This window comes from Ictalurus punctatus, chromosome 11 (genome assembly GCF_001660625.3).
Source record: "Ictalurus punctatus breed USDA103 chromosome 11, Coco_2.0, whole genome shotgun sequence".
Lineage (NCBI taxonomy): Eukaryota > Metazoa > Chordata > Actinopteri > Siluriformes > Ictaluridae > Ictalurus > Ictalurus punctatus.
In genome coordinates, this window is record NC_030426.2 from 12,047,169 (window position 1) to 12,071,093 (window position 23,925).

General features: G+C 37.7%; 1 protein-coding gene across 1 annotated transcript in view; it reads left to right on the forward strand.

The window, feature by feature from the left end:
* LOC108271998 (potassium voltage-gated channel subfamily B member 1) overlaps positions 1–23,326 on the forward strand; it is a 42,860-nt gene extending 19,534 nt beyond the window's left edge. Inside the window, exon 2 of the mRNA XM_017480042.3 lies at positions 18,924–23,326. Coding sequence (XP_017335531.2) covers positions 18,924–20,825 — 1,902 coding nt within the window. The 3' untranslated portion in view covers positions 20,826–23,326. The remainder of the gene's footprint in view (positions 1–18,923) is intronic.
* Positions 23,327–23,925: the final 599 nt, after the last annotated feature.

The window sequence follows — 23,925 nt, forward strand, 5'->3', positions numbered from 1 at the left end:
TCATCAAAGAGCAGAGTGCAGTAACAGCAGAGGCATGGAGAAACACACTTTCCATGTATGGCAGAGCCTGGCTGATCCAGCATGCCGAACTGAGTGTGTTTACACTGTGTTAAATGGATGTGGGCAGCGTGCTGTGTGTCACCCACACACACTGACGTCTGTTTGACGAGTGAAAGTGTGTGTATGTGTGTGTGTCTGTGTGGGATAGGTGGTGGGGGTGGGCTTTTAGTTAACTATTAGGGACCATATGAGATGTTCTTTTCTATGTTCTCTGAATCTTTCTGCCACTTATGTGTTATAATATGATGGGTTCGTTAGAATTTCACTGCTTGTTTATTTATTTATTTATTTCACATTAATATACATTTTTAGGAGAAAAAAAATCACACACTTGTAATGCAAAGAACGTTTCTATGAATGAATAAACATTATGAAAGAGCATGCTTTCTCTACTGAGTACAAAGACTACACTCTGGCTGCTAGACGCACCACACATACCCTGCTACAATTTACAGTTTTGTTCCACTTGCAAATCAGCGCCGCTGTTTGCTTCTCTTTATACAATAATGACAACATGCTACTGGAAAAAGTCAGTCAGAGAAACAAAATTGAAGAAAGGCTAGAGAACTGGGATACACTTATAAACTTCATCTCCAAAAAAACACTGAGCACTGATACTGCTTCACTTCCCAACATAACTTTACTAATGGAATAAAAGTCTTCAGTGACTGTACTATGTAGTTATGGAAAGAGCGAGGTGGAGAGGGAAAGAGAAACTCGAGCAGCCAGAGTAAAGCAAACAGCAGAGAAAGATGGAGTGTGAGTGGAAGGAAAGCAAAAAGAGATGCTTCTTTGTGATGGGTCCATAGGGTCCTGCTGAGCTTCAGGTTTTTTCTTACGCCTAGAATTAATTATTCACTCCAGGGCACCACCTCAGAATGAGACACAAAATCCTCCCGGAGTTCTCGTTTTCTAGGCCTTATTCTACTGCACATCTCTTGAGACTAGAAGGACTTCCTTCACTTCCTGCACAGGGTCTCCAGATAAAGTCTCAGTCTGCAACTTTGTGAGAAATGTGGCACTGTGTTGCTGTAAGCCCTCTTGTTTATTTTCTGTGAAAATGTGAAGAACTTTAGTGGAGCAGGTGTTTTAGCTGGAACACAAAAACTAAAACTGCAAAGCCTGCCAAATCAATCAGTTTATTAATGATAAAGTATTTATCCAAAAAGCATTTACCTTTATATCAAAGTGCTGTTGCATTTTCAGTTCTGGTCAGATGATGATTTATTTTCTATAACAGCAGCTCTGAAAATAGTGCTGGCTATAATTCACATCACAGGTTTATATTAAAATAACAAGATATAGTTTGTATACCTACAGCTCATTTACAGGGACAAAAAATAACATATTGATATTTCACAAAAAATTTATGAAAACATATTTAAAAAGTAATTTTTTTTCTATACATAAGTTTTCTACCAAGTGCTCTGCTGCTCTCCATCTTCAGGACAAAAGGGCTTTGCACTTTTTGCTTTTTTGGTAACATGACAAGCTGTGTTTTGTCCTGTCTTATAAACTTCAAGAAAGAGAAAAAAGAGTGACAGGTGAGGGAACAATGTTCATAGCTGCTATAATGTAGGCTTGTGAATGTTCAACATTAAATATAAATATAATTATCACTATAGTGTTTTTATATATATATATATATATATATATATATATATATATATATATATATATATATATATATATATGTGTGTGTGTGTGTGTGTGTGTGTGTGTGTGTGTGTATATATATATATATATATATATATATATATATAAGGCAAGCTGAAGCCAGGATTGAAACACATTCAGCTCATATACATTTGTAAATGCATAAAGTACAGAAAAAAACACAACGCAGTTGGATTACCCAACCTATACTTATACATCTGTCAACCACACAATTTTCATTGATACATAGAGTGCTAAATGGTGTAGCATACAGTTTGCATTTTCAGAAAACGTCAAGCAAATAGACATAGCTATAAGCAGATCTGTTGTAACTTTCGTTAAAAAGAAGAGGAAAAAGCAAGCACGATAACTAGTTCTATACAGTCTGGAGTAAATTTAAATAATTAATTATTCTGTGGTGATTAATTAGGCTATTACATTAGGCTATTATAATGTGTTCTTGTAGGTTATACTTTGACGTATTTTATACACTGTTTTGTGTTCCATTCACTTTTTCAAAAGTCAACATTCACTCTAATCCAGTTAATAACAAAATCATCACATAATTTAGTTTAAAGGAAAATTGATCTGATGAATCTGATTGCTGTTTGAACATATTGAAGGTTTTGAGTAAATTAACTGATCTTCTACGGTGTGAGTCGGTCCCAGAAGCTGCTATTATTAAGTGTTTACAGAAGCTGTCGAAGAATTGTATGTATATATGCTCTTTTTCATGCAGGCAGTAAACTAAACAAAATATCTGTTATCCATGCACGTCTTCTCTAGCACTGAATGTATATGCTAGGATTAAAAGCTGTACACAAGTGACACTGGGGTGTGAAAAAAATCAGATTTTATGTTCATGTTGTAAAAATAAAGAAAATAAAATGGTGCAAATGACAAGGGTAAAGGTCATGGGTCAGACACCCAGTGCACATGCCCACCATTCTCCTCAGTTTCAAGTATTGTGTATGGGAAGCTTTTGGGAAGTACATTGCACATGTTTGTGCATGGGCATGGTGACTTAGTGGTTAGCACGTTTGTCTCACACCTCCAGTGTTGGGGTTCAATTTCCACCACCGCCCTGTGTGCGTGGAGCTTGCATGTTCTCCCTGTGCTTCAGAGGTTTCCTCCGGGTACTCCAGTTTCCTCCCCCAGTCCAAAGACATTCTGATTGGCATACTCACAAGCCCCACAAATTTCTGTGTCTGGTTTTTTATCCTTATCTGTCTGACTCACTCGTCTGAGAGAAGGACTTTTAATTAGGCAGGGACAGGCATATAAGAGTTCAGCAGGGATTTTCTTGGCATGCCTTCTGGTTCTGGTGTTAAACAGGTCAGGAAGAGTGGGTGGATTAATACTTTTCTGCAGACTTTATAATGTGCTGTAACTTGTGCATGTCATGTTTGGTGGGAGAGTACCACAAGGTTCTTATGGAGCTAATCACTTTTATCTTTATTTATTAATTGATATATTTATCCATCCATTTCCCATATCGCTTATGCTACACACAGCCGTGGGGGAGCCTGGAGTCTATCCCAGGGGACTCGGGGCACAAGGTGCAAGACACCCTGGACAGGGTACCAACCCATTGCAGGGCACAATCTCACAGACATTCACACACTACAGACAATTTAGAGATGCCAATCAGCCTACAACGCATGTCTTTGAACTGGGTGAGGAAACTAGAGTACCTGGAGGAAACCCCTGAAGCACGGGGAGAACATGCAAACTCCATGCACACAGGACAGAGGCGGGATTGAACCCCCAACCCCAGCAGTATGAGACAAACGTGCTAACCACTAAGCCATTACCAATCAATTTATATGTTTATTTATTTATTTTTATTCATTTATTTATTTTGTACAAAAAAAGAGTTGATATAAATGTTTACAGTCAACTGTGGTGTTTTCAACATTTTCAGCTTCTAGTTCTTGCAACTACTATAAAGGACCAGCCATTCTTATCATCTGTACACGCTTATCCACCTTTTTGGGTGAAACTTATGCCAGTTGTATTGTGCAAGTATATGACTAAGGGGTTCTTGGACTCTTAACTTTTTATTGACGGCCTTTATCTTCTTCCCAAACTTGCTAAAGCTATCGGCAAGTGCAGCAAATCCTTACCTGATTCAGATTTTCAGTCACCATGTAATTTGTGACTGACAAAAAATAAAATAAATAAATAAAACAAATAGACCTATATACATTGTAACACTGTATCTGGTGTGTTGAAAAACACAGCTTCCTGGTTAAATATAAAGTGCTGTAAAAAATCAGTCCTAAAACCTGGAAATGAGGTAGCATTGTAGCACTTCTAGCAATTCTATCACCCCAAAGTCAATGGGTTTTTTGAATGAGTTTTTGGTTAAATGCCTGAAATAAGGTCTGTGGTTAACACAAGCTCAAGATATTTTCACATTTTATACTATGACATAAAATACATCAGTAATACCCCACTCTTGATTTTGTTAAGCTTTTAAATGTCTTGAAAACGGTGGATGCTAACAAGTGGCTAAATGGGACTACAGAGGTTTTCAAGGACATTAAACGTCAACACGCTGAACTCATCTACTACAGCCTCGCTGTGTTTATACTCACGCTCTTGCAAACTATTCCAACTCAAACTTTCCAATTTGTAGATTTATCAATTTATAGTAGTTTCCAGTTGTAGTGTTTTTTAAATAAAGTTTAAATTAGTTGTTGGAATCGTAGGGGTGCTGATGTTGAAGTCATGTGACCGTGGTGTAGTTCGTTTATAGCCTAAAATTAATTTTTTAAATTTATTTTTACTTCTGGCATCGTGTCCATTTGTGAAGATTATCTTAATGAACAAAACGTGTAAGAATCATAACCTTTTGTTGGTCACACAGTAGTCTAAAAGCCAATGGGAAAATCCTATTAGATTTTTCTCAAAGGAACCAGGGTGATGCTAACTTCTGAGTTGGCCTACAAAAATATGTCGTTCCTGCAGCACTTTATTATGCTAATATATACCCTCCTAAATTACATTGGCAGACTGAAGCTCTTTTATCTGTAGGTCTGTGACAGAGTAACATTTGTCTGTTACATGGTTAGGTATTTCAGTACATATTGTTAAGCTGCTTCCTGTTTCTTACCATATAACACATAAACTGGCACCATGACCTTTTTCCACACTTTGAGCAAATTAATTCTCCAAAGGATATAATAATTAAAATGTGCTATTAGTATCAGAGTATCAATAATGTTGAGCAGAACTTGAGAAATGCAATGTCTATGGAGAGATGTGGGTCAGCTATAACTTACACCATGTTAAACAGTTTTCACAGAATTTCCAGTTAGAGTCATCATAAATGTCATGATAAACATACCATTTTGCCAGAGAAGTAAAAATAAATATACACAAACTATTTGTAAAAATACCAAACTCATCAGCCTACCTAATCTTAACTAGAAGTAAGCACAGCATTCCCTATTTCTGAGCTTGTCTTGAAGAGAAGGTTTTTATTTGTTTGTTTGTTTTGTTTTTAAATGATTGGCTAGAAGCACAAGAAAACTTCTTATAAAACTTCTTCGGTCTTCCATATCTTACTGCTAAGAAATATCCCTAGGATTATAGCCAGCTTGTAAACTATCATGTTAATCATTCCTCTGCTATGGTTACAGGTTAATAGTAACGTTTAGTAACTGGGAAAATAAAGCTTAGATTTATTTGGCAACATGACTAGTTTAACTTAGTAGGGCATAGTTAGAAGATTTAAAATATAATATAAAAAATATAAGCTAGCTATATTGCTTATCACCAGATAAAACTAGCCAGCTTGGTCAGAAAATAAATATCAAACACCATTATATAATTAGCCCAAGCAGATCTGACTAGCTAATGGTGAACAAATGTTGCATGCTTGGATGAGGTCCGTCTGTATAACCAGCTAACTGTAGATTAATAACCAAGAGAAGGAGTAAGTCAGAATTACTGAGATGACCATGTTTATTTCTCTTTTTTTATGGTGCTGGGTGGCACTTTAGCTTTTGTATCATGATTAACTAAAGTGACGGTTAATATACTCTACTATACCAGCCTATAACTGCATACCACAATTAGGTTAACGCAAAAATTATTACATCTACATTTTTCTCATTATCATTATCAATATTTGCTAGAGGTCAAAGTAATTTCATGGAATGTGGTATATCATTATACTGTATATATCTAATAGCACAACATTTTCATACCACAAGAAACTGCATTGCAATACATTACAATGTAGCCAATACACAAAGTTTCAAATGTTGCTTTGAAAGCTTCCTTCCTCTTCCTGTGCTTTGACCTATGACTATGTACCACCCAGACACAAAGTCCTTAATACTGAGAACTGCATACATATATTACTAGACAAACTCATGTTACAAAGTATCTCACGATTTCAAATAAAGTATCAACAATGCCCTTTTGTGAGTCAGCTTAGTCTCGTGAGTGTGAATGACTATCCCTGAAATCACATCTGTCTTCAGCTTCCAAGCCCTTGCAAACAGATGAAAGATGAACACCAATATGGGGGGATCAATCTGACCTCAGAGAAGCCTCTCTCTCTCTCTCTCTCTCTCTCTCTCTCTCTCTCTCTCTATATATATATATATATATATATATATATATATATATATATATATATATATATATATATATATATATATATATATATATTTCCACCTCTCTAAACATCATCATAACCTGGTGAGCTGTGATCACAGTGAGCCAAATGTAGCCACAGTGCTATGGCTCTCCAACTTGCTGTAATCTCCTTTACATTAATTATTGAGTTCAGGGGGTGGGGGAGGGTGTACATTTGTCAAGCATATAACATCAAAGGAGTCATTGGAGTATATGTGTGCATTCATGTGTCATGTTTCTGTATTTAAATCTTTATGTAATAAACTCGTATACATTTGTCTGAAAATTCATGTGCCTTGTACACAGCATACTGGTGCATGTGTTTTTAGACTGGTGCACATTTCTGTGTTTTCTAGACAACTGGTATGTCTGAAATGTTGCGATCACCTGTGATTTAGCCTAACATCTAATTAACACTGTAAGACTATGAGAAAAACAGTTGGGGAAATTTAAATTTGACCCTGTATCCTGAGGATTGTTTGCACTGAAGGCATAATGCAGCAGTAATGCAGCTAATTCAGTGTTTTGTTTTAGTTACTAGTACTAAAACTACACACTCAAACAAAATTAGTTACAACCTAGTACAATTTTGTATATAGTCTCCCACCAAATGTTTTTGGAGCTCTGGCACTGGAGCTGTTCTTCCTGTGTAGACTGCCAGGTGGGCTGTTTATGGCTCAATGGTGTAGATGCTTATTGCTTATTATTCTATATTAAGCCCCCATCTGTTTTACCTGGTGGTGCTCAATTATGTGGATACGAAAGAACAAGTTGGAATAGGAGACGCTACGAAACCATAAATAGATGCATTTGGGCTGGAGACTTCAAGCCCAATGGGGAGTACAAAACTCAAAGCTGTGCTATGATTCATATGTTCAGAGGTGTGAGTTTTCAAGCTTCCATATAAAACTATTTCTTTAATGTGCTATAAGAACAGAGTTGTCAGTTACCTCAGAAATAAGACCAACAGCTCATAAGATCAAACGTATGGTATCTCGTTTCTTGCATTGAGCAGGTATGTATTGCAAAGAGGACTGTTTTCCTTAATTGCACTGAGGACTGCTGTCACTAATTGCACCGAGGACTGTTGTCTCTTCATGGATATGCTTCATCAAGTGATTTCCTGAATGAGAGAGTCATCAGTGCCCGTGGAGTAGTATACATGGATTAGACAGTGTCTTCCTCTGATCTGGCCTTTAATCATTGTATTAACAGGAAATTTGACTATAAAAGATAATTGACTATAAAAGGAGAATTAGGAGATGAAGGCGAAATGAAATAAGATTTCCTAAATATTAGGCAAAAGAGAAGAAGAAGACTTCTAAATGGCTGTGATGTGCAGGAAAATGTCTCATGAGTAAAGATTAGGAGTAATGAATCAGGCCAAAAAAAAAGGCTGAAAAGACAAAACATGAGACATAAATAAATGGATAAGGAAGCCAAATCAGACTCAGAAAGACTGTAGGTGAGGAGTGTAGGAAACAGAGGTCTATGGAAAACAGTGGCAGAAACAAGCAGGTAATCTAAGTGCCAGGCTAGTGGCAGACGAGCATTCCCCGTCATCATAACCTGGTGAGCTCTGAGCAGGTTGTCAAGGAGATGGTAGGCGGGATGGTGTGATCTTTTTGTGTCAGTGTGTTCACACACTCTTATGCCAGCAAGGGAACCCTGCACTGTGCTTGCCAGAGTTGGAGCAGTCTCAAAATCCACAGACAGACATACTGTACAGCACACAAAATTGAATCTGGACAAATAAAAAAAATTAAAAAAAACATTTCTGAAAAATCCAATCAGTCCACATTGAAGGAACACATCTGATGCCAGGATCATTTTACTCTGATATAATATGGGGAAAATCCATAATAATAAGGGCACTACAGTGTGGTCAAAGATATGCAGAAATACCTTGTGCTATGCCACCTGACCGCCTTTTAGTGTCAGTGATAAGAGCATAAAGCACAAGAGACAGTCACTTGATCCTGCGTGTAGTAAAATGGAAGCACTGCTGTAGTGCCATCTCTGATTACAGGAAAAGGTCAGACATTCTTATATCCTTTTGACTTAAAAATGAGTCACTTATATTTGCAAAACATAATTAGCAAAAGCAATTAAGAACATGTCAATTATTATATTTAAATTGGGTTCTCACATAGTAATACCATGTCCAACTGTGGAGCCATGGTCCATAGATTGACAGTATTTGGTCTAAAGTATTTATATAAACCACCACTGATTTTGGAGTAATAATGAGTTAGTTTGGCCATTGAGTCAAGCAGGAAAGAAAGAATACTATATAATCATATGAGCACAATAGCCACAGATGGGATTTAAATTTGTCGTAACTTTATAGGATTTCATTGATGAGGAATAGAAATTACAGACTATTAAATATAACACTCAGAATAGGAATAAAGCATTATAAATCCTCCAAATACCTTGTAAACAAGAATAAAATACAATCTATACAGTAGGATTAGTAGCTTCTACAGCAAGCAGCATTTTGAAGCTCAGCAGACCAGTACAGATAAGAGCTGAAATTAGGGTTACAGGCTAAATACAAAGCTTTAATAGGAACTTATATGAGCATTCTACCAAAATACAAATCCCTCAGCCAGATTTCTGCCTTCTCCTTATTTGCTCTCCTAGTATTATTTATTTCCAGGTCCACCCAACTGCCTACTACACACAACCTCAGCTCATTGTATGCCCACTCATCCTTACATCTGTGGTATGCTTACTTGCAATCCTAGCGTCTGGAGAAAAGCCTCATAGTCTGTCCAGATTTCCCACCAGTTCTCAGCAGAGTTAGTGTGCTATCAAGTTCTCATCCAGTTTGTTTGGACGACTGTCTGAGTGAGCTTATTAAAGGCGCATTGAGTCATTTTACTGTGGGAGATCAGATGAACAGCTTTCTGAGTTCCACTGTGCTTCCGTTTAAATTTGTACCTTGTGTGCAGTAAATAAGACGACAGTCATCTACTGATCTCCTTTTGAGGTAACTGGAGTTTAACAACCCTTATCACTATGCATTCTGTGAACCAGGGTCATTATCATGATTGGGGTATTCACCAACAGGAATGAACTAGAAGCCTCAGACACTCCACTCATCAGATGCAGAGCATCTGATATCTTTTGTACTCTTTTCTGGCCATACATTTCAGGATCTTGAAGATTGCAGTTGGATTGGCTCTCTGTACCTTTGTGCATCAGATTTCAGTGGGAGAACAAACATTTGAACAAAATAACACAACAGGTGTGTGGTATCAAGACAGCAAATAGGCCATTCTTAGCCAGATTTATTGACAAACCATACCAGATTCTCTGGCAAACCTAGCGGTCTGTCTTGAAAGCACCTTCACCTTCAAGAGAGGAGAGGGGGAGAGGAGGAACTGGTACTAAATCTGTGCCATAGAATATTTCTGGGAAAAAGCAGATAAGTAAAATTAGAATCCCTATTAGTATCAACACAGATTTTGTCATAGTCAATGAGAGGTGCACAGCAATAATGAGAGAGGGACAAAAATACACACACCAAGCGCCCACTGTGGTGCTCGACTCTCCATCTACCTGCTAATGAGAACATGCAGATGCTTAGGAGGCTTCAGGCCTTCCAAACCATTAAGGTACCAAAAGACCAACTTCACACATATGCACGTACAGTGTGGGAAATAAGTATTGAACACATCAATATATTTTTCAGTAAATATATTTCCTATGACGCTATTCACATGAAATTTTCACCAGACATCAGTATTAACTCACGAAATCCGCAAACATATATATATAAAAAACATTAAAGTCCATAAATGAAGTTATGTGTAATAAAGAGGAATGACACAGGAAAAAAGTATTGGACACGCTAACTGAAATTTATATAATACTTAGTGGAGAAGTCTTTGTTTGTAATGACAGCTTCAAGACACTTCCTGTATGAAGAAATTAATTGGCCACAGTATTCGGGTGTGATTTTGGCCCATTCTTCTAAACATATTGTCTTTAAATCTTGTTCAATTGGATTCAAGGGATTGACTGGGCCATTCTAATGCCATTCTCAGAGTTTCCTTTGCTGTATGCTTTGGATCGTTGTCTTGCTGTAAGATCCACCCACATTTCATTTTCATCATCCTGGTGGATGGCAGCAGATTCTTCTCAAGAATCTCCCGAAAAAGGGCTCCATTCATCGTTCCTTCAATTATCAGTACTATGCGATAAAGAAAAGGCCCCACACCATCTCATTTGGACAAGCCTATGAAATACTGGGAGAGTGTAGTCTGGTCAGATGAGAGCAAAATTGAACATTTTAGCCGTCATACTACAAACCATGTTTGGAGAAGAAATTGCACTGCAGATCACCCTTAAAACACTATACCAACACTGAATTGTTGAAGTGGAAGCATCATGGTGTGGAGCTGTTTTTCATGTTTTTTATTAATGATGTCATTTTGTTTTTCAGGAAAAAAAAAAAAAAAAATATATATATATATATATATATATATATATATATATATATATATATATATATATATATATATATATATTTATGGTAATGTTCAGATGATAAATAGTGAGTTTTATGCCATCTTGATTTATATGGAGGATTGTATCTGACAATAATAGAGTTTGTTATAAAATTATTATTAAAATGTTTATCAAAAATGGAAAGACCATTTACTAAAGGTCGGGGACTTAAATCATTAATATCCGCAACTGAAGATTTGGTTAAGGTTAGTATGTCACTGTGGATAGCCTTAATTTACAAGTGTATAATTGCCCATTCTTGTCAAAAAGCTGGTTTACAATTAATATGTTATGTTGGAACCAATTCTCCATGTGCAATGACTTGTTGTTATAAATTATAGAAATTGTGCTTGCACAAATGTGACCAGTACAGTAATGCATGTTTGTGATAACAAGCCAGGCTAAGCTGTACTTGACAGTTAATACCATGGATTTTTATCATGTTGGGGGCGGGACACTTCAGATGCTAGAGAGCATTTGACTAGACAGAAAATCTGATGAGAAGCTGAAGTGCAGAATGATATCATCAAAATTGTTGCTCTATATTGGTGGTAGAGAGAGACTCTAAATTGTGAATGCGTATACTATAATCTTAGAATTGTGTCACTGTTTTGGAGCACACTAAGTTATAGATAAACTTAAGGCTAACATATGCATACTTAAAGCCACAAAACTACAATTTTGATTTCATGGGGACTTTCATGAAAAGTAGCGATGGCAATGCCCAAAGACAATGGAATGGTGAGGAAGAAATAGAAACAGTCAAACGGGAAAAAAGTGATGTATGATGTTATGCACATTTTAGTCCCATAATTCTTATTTCGACACAGCAAAGAAAGGTAATTTGATTCATAAATCTCACTCCAGCCAGGAAGCCAAAGCTGGCAACCCTGGTTTAATTTTAGCAGCAAGAAAACTGTATTGTTGTGAAAAATGGAATGCTAGTTGCGCCACACACTGATAAATGTTACTATGGAAACCAGTAGTAGGAACACCTACTGTCGACGTCATGGTACAGCGACTTGCAGCGATAAAATCGCTGTATGTGTGAATGTATCTTTACACACAGCTGGATATGGGAATGTCACTTCTGAAGCATTGTCACACTGTCACAGTTTTAGAAGAATTATGCTGCACTTACTCACCACTGACTGCTTCCATAGAGACTGAAGACCAGTGTGTGTGTGTGTGTGTGTGTGTGTGTGTGTGTGTGTGTGTGTGTGTGTGTGTGTGTGTATGACGACAGTAATAGTCCATTAGGGCAGGACATTCTCTCAGTCACCTGCAATGATTGTGGTGCTAACAATCCCATCAACCTCATCAACTGTGGCCAGCTGGTGGATGTAGATGTGTGAAGCAGGCGAGAGGACGCACTACAGCGAGTGCAGTACAGGCAGTGCATGTGTGCACTACACCAGAGTTACCATAAGTCTGCTGTACCAGTGTTCTATCGTGTCAAAGATTTATATAGACCTGTAACTAACAGGCTTTCTAATCTTACCCTACTATATAGACAGCGCCACCAAATAAGCAACAAGGTTTCATCATCAAGGCCACTCCTGTCATATTACCAGTAATTACTGTAAATCAAGCAGAGACCTAGACTGGCCTTCACTGTAGATAGATAAATAAATAATGAATAAAGAGATCTAAAAGTAATGGCTTTCCATGCTAGATAGAGGCCACAGAAGCTCAACCCTGTTGTGCCTAATTTATTTCGAAGGTTTGTAAGGGAATGAGTGGACAAGGACAGCTTTCTTCCTTGGTGGTATTATTACAGTGTCTCATAGTGATGCAGAAGCACTGTTTACTCTCTCTGTGGTTACTTTTTTCCCAGACTAATGAAAGCATTGCAGTGGGATCCTCCTTTGCACCAAAGCACATTTCTGTCTTTCAGTCTGTAAATCTCTCTCTCCCTCTGTCTGAAAAAAAGACAGCTAGGCCATTTGTGAGTGCTGATGCCTGTTTTACAGTCGAGGCCAGAAAGAATATTGATTAAAAGGATGAGAGGAAAAGAAGAAAGTGTGAAAATAAAACTCTCTAACTGCCTTCCCTTGATTGCGTTATTGTGTGTGTGTGTGTGTGTGCGTGTGTGTGTGTGTGTGTGTGTGTGTGTGTGTGTGTTTACTGCTTGGTGATAACAATATGTGCTAAAGTACATCTGAGAGTCCTTTTGTTCATAAAATGCTTTATTTTTGTGACGCAAACAACCTCGTTGAATTGAAAGCCATGCTTAAAATTTTATGCCACTGTTTCTAGAGAAGGAACAGGAGAAGAATGAAAAATACATACCATTAAGTAGACAACTGAAGCACAAGTAACAGGATTAGATCCTTCCATCTGTGATTCTTTAAAAACTAAACAGCATGGGCAGATCAGAGAGAGGGAAGAGAATTCCCTACTCACCCCCTGCTGACAAGAAAGCTGTGAAGGTGAGAGGAACATAGAGGAACATGCTGTATATAGACAGAAAGACAGACAGACAGACAGACAGACACACACACACACACACACACACACACACACACACACACACACACATACAAAGACAAAGGAAAAATACCACTTGAGCCCAGTAACTGAAGATCAGAGACAGCCGCATCCTCTGTGAAAACTTTTTGTCCAAGACAGCTTTAAATAGTAATGCAATCCTATTATATTTATCCTCTGTCGTCCTTTACCCTAGGTAGCCATGATGTTTCCACTCATTTATTACTACCTTCATGATTCTCTTTCTCTCTTTCTCTCACCCACTATCCCATAGTATCTCTATCTTCACATGGCTCCTTGCTTCCCTTCATTTTAGGCATTACCTGCAGGAGAAAAATTGCATATCTTTATCTGTGCTTTATATCTCTCTTGCTGTTTCTGGGCTAATCACACAAGTACTCCACATATGCCCCCTTGCACTGATAATGTATTAGCCTTACCAGCAATATATGAGACACCATCCTATCTATTAGACATTTTTTGCTGCATCCCGATTTGCCTATTTGTACTATGCACTAAAAGTATGTGCCTTTTTGTGAAGAAAATGTACATATGTACATACTTTTGAGTGTGCAGCAAAAGAGTATGCAAGTACTGGGACATATTAACACATCATGTAACGGAAGAGGAAGTTGTTGCCTAGTTATGCACACTTTCACCGTAAACAAACTCCTCGTTGCATTTCAGTTGTGGGAAATATTAGCTGAAAAAGTGTCCACCGATCCACACTTTGAAATTCTACCAGAAATTTTAGACCATCTGGGTACCATTGGGATTCTCATTTCAACATACTATCATTTGGGACACACTAACTCTAATCTTGTATCCTATTTAGGATGGATAGTAGGTGAATTGGGAGGCAGCATGTGATTATATTGCTTACTCTGAGGTTCAAATATGCAAACACCACTTCTGCCTAGACAGAGCTGATAATCCCAGACACATTCATATGAAAAAGAGTACATGCAATGAGTTATCATGTAAGCTTAAGCATATAGGCATTTCTGTTTTTATTTTAACACATTTTTCAAACATCAATGATTTCTTGAATGACAATTTTGATGCAAAAATATTGTCATAAAAATGATTCCAATTGTAGCTCCAGTGATGGAGACTTCTAAATAAAGTTTTATGAGTTGCTCGCATGAAGTGCCTTTTACATGCAGCCTTTAATAAGGATTGTTCATATGGAGGTGGATCTAATAGTTGATTTTGGAACGCTACAACACCAAAAAAATTTTTAAAAAATCTTTACTCTTCCAGACTTTTTAATTGTAATTTAATAATAAGCTTTGTAACTGCTTTTTGTATCTTCACCAACTTTCTTGTGTTGTTTTGAAAGCTGTTATTCCACATGATGATTGATGACAAAGAGATTTTACATGTATACAACATCAATATTATTACTCACTGAAACAGGAACTGGTCTAATACAACAGCCTGGAGAGTTCATGGAGAGTGAGAGCAATTTTAAAAAGTATTTTCAATTTGCCAATTTAATCAGTCCCTCTAGAATTTGTTAAAATAAATAAATAATAAAATTACTACAAATTTGGGCCAAGACATATCATGTGACATCACTACAACGCGCCTTCAGCCAAAGCCTTGCTCGATTTACGCGCATTGAACGTGAATACAGCTAAAAGGTCTCATTTACCGACCAACATCACTGTGAAAGACACTGCGAAATTTTTGCAATTGCAATTTCACCAATTCAAGTAGTTTTCTACAAAAAAAGGAAACTGCACTGCAAATTTTGAACAAGATAAAAAAACTGAGTTAAATCCTGTACAGACTGTTTCATTTCTTTTAAATATTCATACTTGCCAATAAAAATGCAAAGGTCATTTAGCAAAAAATACATTAACATAATCCAATCTGAGCTCATGTCCACTCTCAAATAGCAATGACATTGAGATAAAGGAAAGAGAAAGGGAAGATGAGGGGGAGAGGAGGGACGTGGCCTCCTCACGTGCCCCTCAATGTCACACACACACACACACACACACACACACACACACACACACACACACACACACACACACACTCACACCTCTTCTGAGTGCTCTTCTGAGAAGCCCCTTAAGAAGATAAAATATTCAGGTCTGGGTGTGTGTGTGTGTGTGTGTGTGTGTGTGTGTGTGTGTGTGTGTGCGTGTGTATACTGACTATACAATGCAGTCGTTGTTCTACAGATGGAACCCAAAAAGTTCCAGTATAAGGTCACACTTGAGTCCTCAAGTAGATGAGTGTGCGCTGTGAGACACTGGTGCATCTCTCAACACCGCTCCTGCATATTCTAGTGACCTACTACACTGACTCTCACACTCTCTGAAAAGTACCCTGGAAATATTCCCATTTCTCTGCTTGCCTTATCCTGTTCCTCACAGGCCCCAATAAAGTGGTATTCTCTCTAGGCAGAAAAAGTTTATTTTTCTTTAGAAATTAGAATTTGGACACGTGCTGGATGCATTGACCCCAGTTTGATGTTCATATGGATATGTGTGTACCATGTGTGTGTCTGATTCCACTTCATGAAGCACATGATGAGATGATTTCCATCTAGGATTGTATCCCTCTGACCTGTGTGCACTTCACGTGTCAGACTGACTACAACTGCCATGTGTCACATCTGTATGTCATGCCACATTAGCACATGATTTTATTATAGTGAAACACAAACTCCCTGTTCCATGTAATGTAGAAAAAATTAGATCAAATGCATGCAAAAGTGAACTGAATCCAGCTACAATATTACTGAATATCAAATGCCATGATGTTCCTTTAAATGCATGTTGTGTACAAAAGGCGGAATAGGTCAGAAGGCAAAAAAATATACCTTAATATGACAAAGAACCCAAAGGCAGGCATTTAAAATGGATATTGGACATCCATCCATTTTGTATACTGCTTATCCTACAGGATCACGGGGAACCTGGAGCCTAACCCAAGGAGCATTGGGTACAACGCGGGGTACATTGAATTGATTGTACCCGTACATTCCGACGGGTACAGCGTCGGAAATTGAACCCCCAACCCTGGAGGTGTGAGGCAATTGTGCTAACCACTAAGCCACCATATGCCCAATATTTAAAATATTACTTTTAAATAATGTTTTTACATTATTTAAAATTGTTTATAGTCATTGACTTTGATAATGAGGTCTACATGCTGTGATAGATATTTACACTTAGATAGCTAAACCTAAAAATATATTTAAAAAAAAAATTTTCCTTAAAATCATGCTATGGTGTATATTTTATATAGCTGTATCTGTTCATAGTGTTTACACATAGCTTTTCACAGAGTTGTTGCTCTCTCTGTTTATCTCTGAGCTTTCAAAACAGATCCAGGTTAATGGTACATGCATCAAGCATAATAGTGCCCACTCTGAGCTCAAGCGTTAGCCATGCTAGCATCTCTGTGAAGATTTCTTCACCAAAGCCTAGCAGAGTGAGTTGTCTCTGACTACAATGAAAACAGAGGAGTGAAAGAAAGAGAGTGGGAGCATGGCATATGTAAAAGAAAAGCAAAGAGTGAAAAGAGTAGAAAGAACAACTATAAGACCAAGTCAAACAGGGAAGAGAAAGAGAGGAACAGAGATAGGCTGTATCACAGCGTTGTTCTGAAGAGACAGTGCCTCTCAACAATCATAGCCTGCTGCTGTCACCACAAACAAGTTCCATCTCCCTCATCCAATCATCCTAGTGCCACTTCCAAAGCTCTGCACTCTTACTGTCATTCACACACACACACACACACACACACACACACACACACACACACACACACACACACACACACACACACACACACAGTATGCTCTGTGCTGGTTACCATGGAAACAACACGTCAGAATATGTCGGCTATGGATTTATTTTTTAAGACTCTTTTTGAATGGGATTTTCATTGGCAGTGTATATCTGCCACTGTGACTGGTCAGCTACACTTGTATGACAATACTTCTTGGCAAGTCAATGTTTTGGAACATGAAATGTGAGTAAAAGTTGGGTACATCAGTAGGTTTTGTACTGTTACACTATGTGACACCTGTGTGTATGTGGACACCTGACTATAACACCCATATATGGGTCTTCCCCAAACTGTTGCCTTAAAATTGGAAATAAATAATTGTCTAGGATGTCTTTGTATACTGTAGCATTAACATTTACTTTAAATGAAACTAAGTGGCCCAACATAAACATGTTCCAGCATGACAGTGTCCCTGTGCACAAAGTGAGATCCATATAGACATGGTTTATCAAGGTTGGTGTGGATGAACTCAGATGGCCTGCATGGAACCCTAACTTCAACCCCAATGAACACCTCGGGGATGACTCAGAACACCATCTTTGTGCCAGGTCTTCTCATCGCATCTTCTCATCTTCACATCATTGCTCAAACCCCTGTGCACTTAAGGGTGAATGAGCACAAATCTGCACAGCCATATTCCAAAAAAATATGGTGGAAAGCCTTCTCAAAAGAGCTGATACATTTTCTGCCCCTAGCCAGTTCAGGTATCTCATGTGTTCCAGCTCAAGCACACCTGGTGCAACTAATGAAGCCATTGATTAGTTGCATCAGGTGTACTTGAGACAACAGCTGTTTTGCATATTTGTGCTGTTGAGAGGGATTCTATTCAGGGGGTTGAATAATTTTGAAATTGGATTATAAGTTAACTGTCATTATAAGTTGCATTTTCAGTTGAATTTGGGGAAAACACTTGAAGCATTTGTTGTGTCGAACTATTTCAATTGCTTTTGTTTGATTTGTTCATTGCAAACAATAAACCTGATTTGCAATAGGGGTTGTATAATTTTGATTGTAACTGTAGTGTATAATGTGGTATTATCACATTGTTTCTGGGGTTTTTTGTGTGTGTTCTTTTTTGTTGTTGTTGTTTTTATATTTTTTTTTATGTGTTGATAGTCTAAATTTTCTGGATTGCCATAGCTCTATACAAAAAGGAAAACAATAATTAGCTCAGTAAGAGAATTTTGTCCCAAACATCAGCTTCAGAAAAAGACTTACCTTATTAGGTCATTCCATGCTGATTTGAAAGGAAATTTTATATCACCACTTAAGCAGATACAATCAGATCTTGAAACATTGAGGGCCTTACTTGTTCTGGTCAGCATGCTAGACTGCAATTTTTTTGCAAATTGTTTGCCAAGTTGATTCTTTGAAATTCTTATTTTCATATACAGTGCTGCATTTATGTGTACTTATTTGACAGACACTTTTGCCCAAGTGACTTATAACTGGGGTATGATCCCGTCCAGGCATGTAGATGGGCAATTGAATGTTATGGGCCTTGCTCCAAATTTGAACAATTATTACATTTACATTACATTACATTTATTCACTTAGTAGACGCTTTTATCCAAAGCGACTAACAAATGAGAAAAGCACAAGCAAAGTTATTAAAATTATTACCATTCATTCAGAACCTTAACTGCTGAGCCACTTTTCATAGTCTTTTCTATTGTTTCATGGTCTGTTTTTTATATGACTGACATTTTCTGGGTTTGTTTGTGTTTTCACAGGTTCTGGCCATCATCTCAATCCTGTTTATTGTTCTCTCAACCATTGCTTTATCTCTCAACACCCTCCCAGAGCTTCAGGATATAGACGAGTTTGGGCAAGCAACAGACAACCCTCAGTTAGCCCATGTAGAAGCAGTCTGTATCGCTTGGTTTACCATGGAATATCTTCTTCGCTTCCTCTCCTCACCCAATAAATGGAAGTTTTTCAAAGGCCCATTGAATGTCATTGATCTGCTAGCCATTCTTCCATACTATGTTACCATCTTCCTGACTGAGTCCAACAAGAGTGTACTGCAGTTCCAGAATGTACGTCGAGTGGTGCAGATCTTTCGGATTATGCGAATTTTAAGAATCCTCAAACTGGCTCGCCACTCGACTGGGCTACAGTCACTCGGCTTCACATTACGTCGCAGTTACAATGAACTGGGTCTGCTAATCCTCTTCTTAGCCATGGGCATCATGATATTCTCTAGTTTGGTCTTCTTTGCAGAAAAAGATGAAGATGACACAAAATTCAAGAGCATCCCAGCTTCCTTCTGGTGGGCCACCATTACCATGACAACTGTGGGTTACGGAGATATTTACCCCAAGACTTTATTAGGAAAGATTGTCGGGGGACTTTGTTGCATTGCAGGAGTGCTAGTCATTGCCCTACCCATTCCTATAATTGTAAACAACTTCTCTGAATTCTATAAGGAACAGAAAAGACAAGAGAAAGCCATCAAAAGGCGTGAGGCTTTGGAACGAGCTAAGAGAAATGGCAGTATAGTATCTATGAATATAAAGGATGCATTTGTTCGAAACGCAGAACTAATGGATGTAGTAGTGATGGAGAAGACAGAAGAAAACATGGCAAAGACAGAGAAAGTGCAGGACAACTGTCACATGTCACCCACCCGCTGGAAATGGACACCTAAGCACACTATCTCAGAAACCAGTTCCAATAAATCTTTCACTGGGAAGGAGCAAGAATCTCTAGTTAGAGCCACCAGCCCAAGCAGTCCACAACATCTTAATGTCCAGAAGCTGGAGGAGATGTACAGCAAAATGGCCAAGACCCAGTCCCAGCCCAACCTGAACAGTAAGGAACAAGTTAATATGTCAAAATTGTCAAAGAGAAGAGATGAATTGGAAATGAGAAGTATTACTGTTAATCAAACGCCCACCACAACAGAAGGTGTGATGGATATGAGAAGCATGTCAAGTATTGACAGTTTCATCAGTTGTGCTACAGACTTTCTGGAAAGCTCAAGATTTTCACACAGTCCCATCTCAAATCAGCCTAGCCGAGTCAGTGTCAATCCGGGACTCGAGACAACACTTGAGTACGAGACTATGAAGAAGCCTGTTGGTCCACTCAAGCCTGGACGAACATTATTCTCTGACAGTCCTCGTGGTCTTCGCATCAGCAACCCTCTGAAAACAAGGTCTCTCAAGGTCAACTTCTTCTCAGGAGAAACCACAGGTCCTACTGCAGGTTCAGCTCAGGGGGGAGGCACTGCTGCGCTCTCAGAAAGTTCTGATCGGTCCATTATGAGTCCAGAAGTGTCTGTCTATACTACTGCCAGCAGCAAGACTCCACCCAAGACTCCTGAGACACTTGTACCAACAGTTTTCACATTTCATGATGCATCAATCAGCAAGTACATTGATGCAGATACAGATGATGATGACCACCTTCATGATGGACAAGGTTCTAGTCCTTCTGAATGTCTGTTAGGTAATACAAGCCCCAAGCTCAGCAACAGTTCTTACCAAAGAGGCGCAAACCACCTTGATTTGTCTCAGAGAATGCTGGGCCAAAACAGTCTGTTCTCCTTGGAGGGACATTCAAAGGGACAAGAGAATCATATGATTTCAGGAGACAGAGGACACTCTAAAACAATAAGTGAAAATAATTAAAACAGGGAATGTAGCCTATAACAACTGGAAGTATAGAAAGTTGATTACTATAAATTAACTAGCATTATTCTAAATCTACACAAACCGTAAGAATGCTTTACATGGACAGAATAAATACTGAGTAGATGTGATAGGAGAAACTTTTAGCAAGCTGTTGGAATTACAGAAACATCCAGCCAAAATGCAGTTCAAGGATATTGTTGATCGACATGGTTGATGGTTGAAATGAAATCCAGCCCAAATAGCCTCCAAACACAAATTGTAGAATTAGACATTTACTAAAGCCATTTAGTGCAAAGAGCCATTTTTCTAAGAATGATTTTTCCTCAAAAAAGGCCTTAGTTTTATGTACCAACAGTAAGAGCTGTATGTGATGTACCAGTACATGTTGCAGGTATGTGTATTTAACCAAAAAAGGGTTTGCATGTATAAGAATGAGCAAGAGAAACCAAAATGATAAAGGAATATGTTAACAACTGACAACATGTAAAAGACATACTGTCTTGTGTAAACTCATCCTTCGTTTTTCCCGTCATTTTAACCCAACCTTTCATAAACCTTCCTCTGAAGAGATATGCAAGCGGAGTGATTTCAGAGGATATAGGCACTGTGATTTGCTGTCTTTGGTCAAATCATGTTACAACCCACTCTTGAGGAAGTAACGTGTTGTCTGTTTTACTTATTCGATTATGCATTCAGCTCAATTTGTTTGTTTTACCTTTTTTTAATGAATGTATGAATGTGATTGTGGAATTCCTCCTCAAATGCTTATAAAACACAAATACATCGTCTACAGCATTTGTTGAAGCCATGCTCTTCAGTTGGTGGACTGATATTTATCAACATGGAGCACAAACCACTGTTTCCGAAACTGATGGGACAGCACTGAAAACACTTTTTACAGCATTTAGAAATGACAATAGAAAATTTGATGTTGCTGATTATATAAAAGAACAATGCTGGGAGTCACATACTCTTCTAAATGATAGTTAGATACTTCAGCAGTTGTGGATTACAATAGACTTTGGTGTGGGCGGGGTGAAGAATTGTAAATGTATATTTTTAAAATACTTTCTAGATGATGGAAGTAGAGAATGGAATAAATTATGCGAATCTCTTAGTTTTGCATAGTATAAAATATTTATTTTAAAGGGATTGTATTTACTAAATAATTTAGCGAGAAAACCTCTTTGTATTGTTTGCTACTGTCTCCTATATGTCTATGTATATGTTGTGAAATACTTCTGTCCTTTTGTTCACTTATCCTTTGTATGATAAATTAAGCCAAAGACATGTACACTAATGAGGCTGACACACACTATCCCCACACTCTCTGGTAATGTCTCTCTGAACAGGTCTAAAATTCTGGCGCACCCTAAAGCAATGGAACCTATTTGTTTCAGAGTCTGTATTTTAGGGAGATTTTTGATACTGTTTACTAACTGCCACAATTAAGAAACTATTCAGTTGAGCATAATTCATGAAATATTCACTGAACAGGACTAAAGAGCTTTAAAAGCTTGGAATTATAGCACATTAACACATCTTTCACATCCGATCTGCAGAAAATACTGCCTTGCCTTAAATCATCATGAATTCTCAAAACTACATAAGTTAGACTCAGTGTATGTACCAATAATAGAGAAGGGCGTTTGCTGCCTTAGAAGCCATAATACACAGAAATGCACCAATTTGTAAATCAACAATGCAGTGAGACACAATGTATACAGTTATAAGCACACAAGCAACCACAAAACCATCACCTTCAACACACACTAGGGAAAGACTCATTTTGAGACTGTCTTAGTGTCCCTCCTGCCCCTGTGTCTGACAGATTTAGGCCACATCCATTTCATCTAATTGATTCAAGTCTTTTCTGCTCCCCATCACATGAAAAATTTACTGCCAGTCATAGTGAATCCATTAACATAGGTGCTAATTGCAAACCGTGTTAATTTATAGCCTGACCTCAGAGTGATGCATGACCATTTGACTATTTACTTGCTTTTTTTCATGGTTTTGCTCAAGCAGTGTCTATGTCAAAAAGTGGGAGGCATTTGATTGAGAAGTCATTACGAAAACTCAAAACTCTACATCTAAAATTCTGTGCACAAGGCAGACGAAAAATAAGTTTTTGAAAAGAAATTGAGAACTCATTTACATGACACTGTTCATTTTTTTTTTTACATTAAAATATGTGGATGCTTTCTTGATTTGTCTATCTTTACCTGAAGACAGAGAGCCTAAATAAATCATAAACAAGTACAGCAAGCAATAAGAACAAACCAGGCTAGAGATATTTTGAGGTCAAACCACAGAGGACTGACAACATTAACATCAATTAACATCTGCACCAAAACGGTCTGGCACTGAAAAGCTGTCTGGCCTATTGATGAAGTAATGTTAGTAAGACTCATTAAATTCCACATTTTTTTATCCCGAATGAACCATACACATTACTGCTTTATTCACGTATTACTGTTTGCCCACAAAATCAATGTAAAAACTGGAAATAAAGATGTTTTGTTTAACCTATTGTGCAGTGCAAAAAACACCCTTTACTTAAAGAAGTATGGTCCAAATATAATAAGAGCCTGAAAGCCCAGTAAATGAGTTATAGGTTATTGACATTTTGTATATTGAAAATGGAAGAAAGGAAGAAAATAAACAAGATCCATAAGAAATGGATTAGAATAGCTTTCAGTGCCAAAAGTGATACACTGAAGTCAGAGTAAGATTATTCCAAATAATGGCAGGATTAAATGACTGCAAATCATTTGGGGTTAATGCAAATTCAAATGATTATATTGTAGACTGCATTCTGTGCTGATTCAGCAGAGCTGCTTGCAGGAACAGATTAGTATGTAAAGATTTGTCTTCTTCTTTTTCTTCACACACACACACACACACACACACACACACACACACACACACACACACACACACACACACACACACACAAGTGGAACTTCACTGAAAGAGTGCTCATGATGGCTTCCATTTTGATGACATTTTGATAAATATGTTTTAATTTGGATCCAGCATTTGTGCAAGTCTAAAAACATTCTGTACCATTTGAAAAGTTTAGGTTTAACCTTCT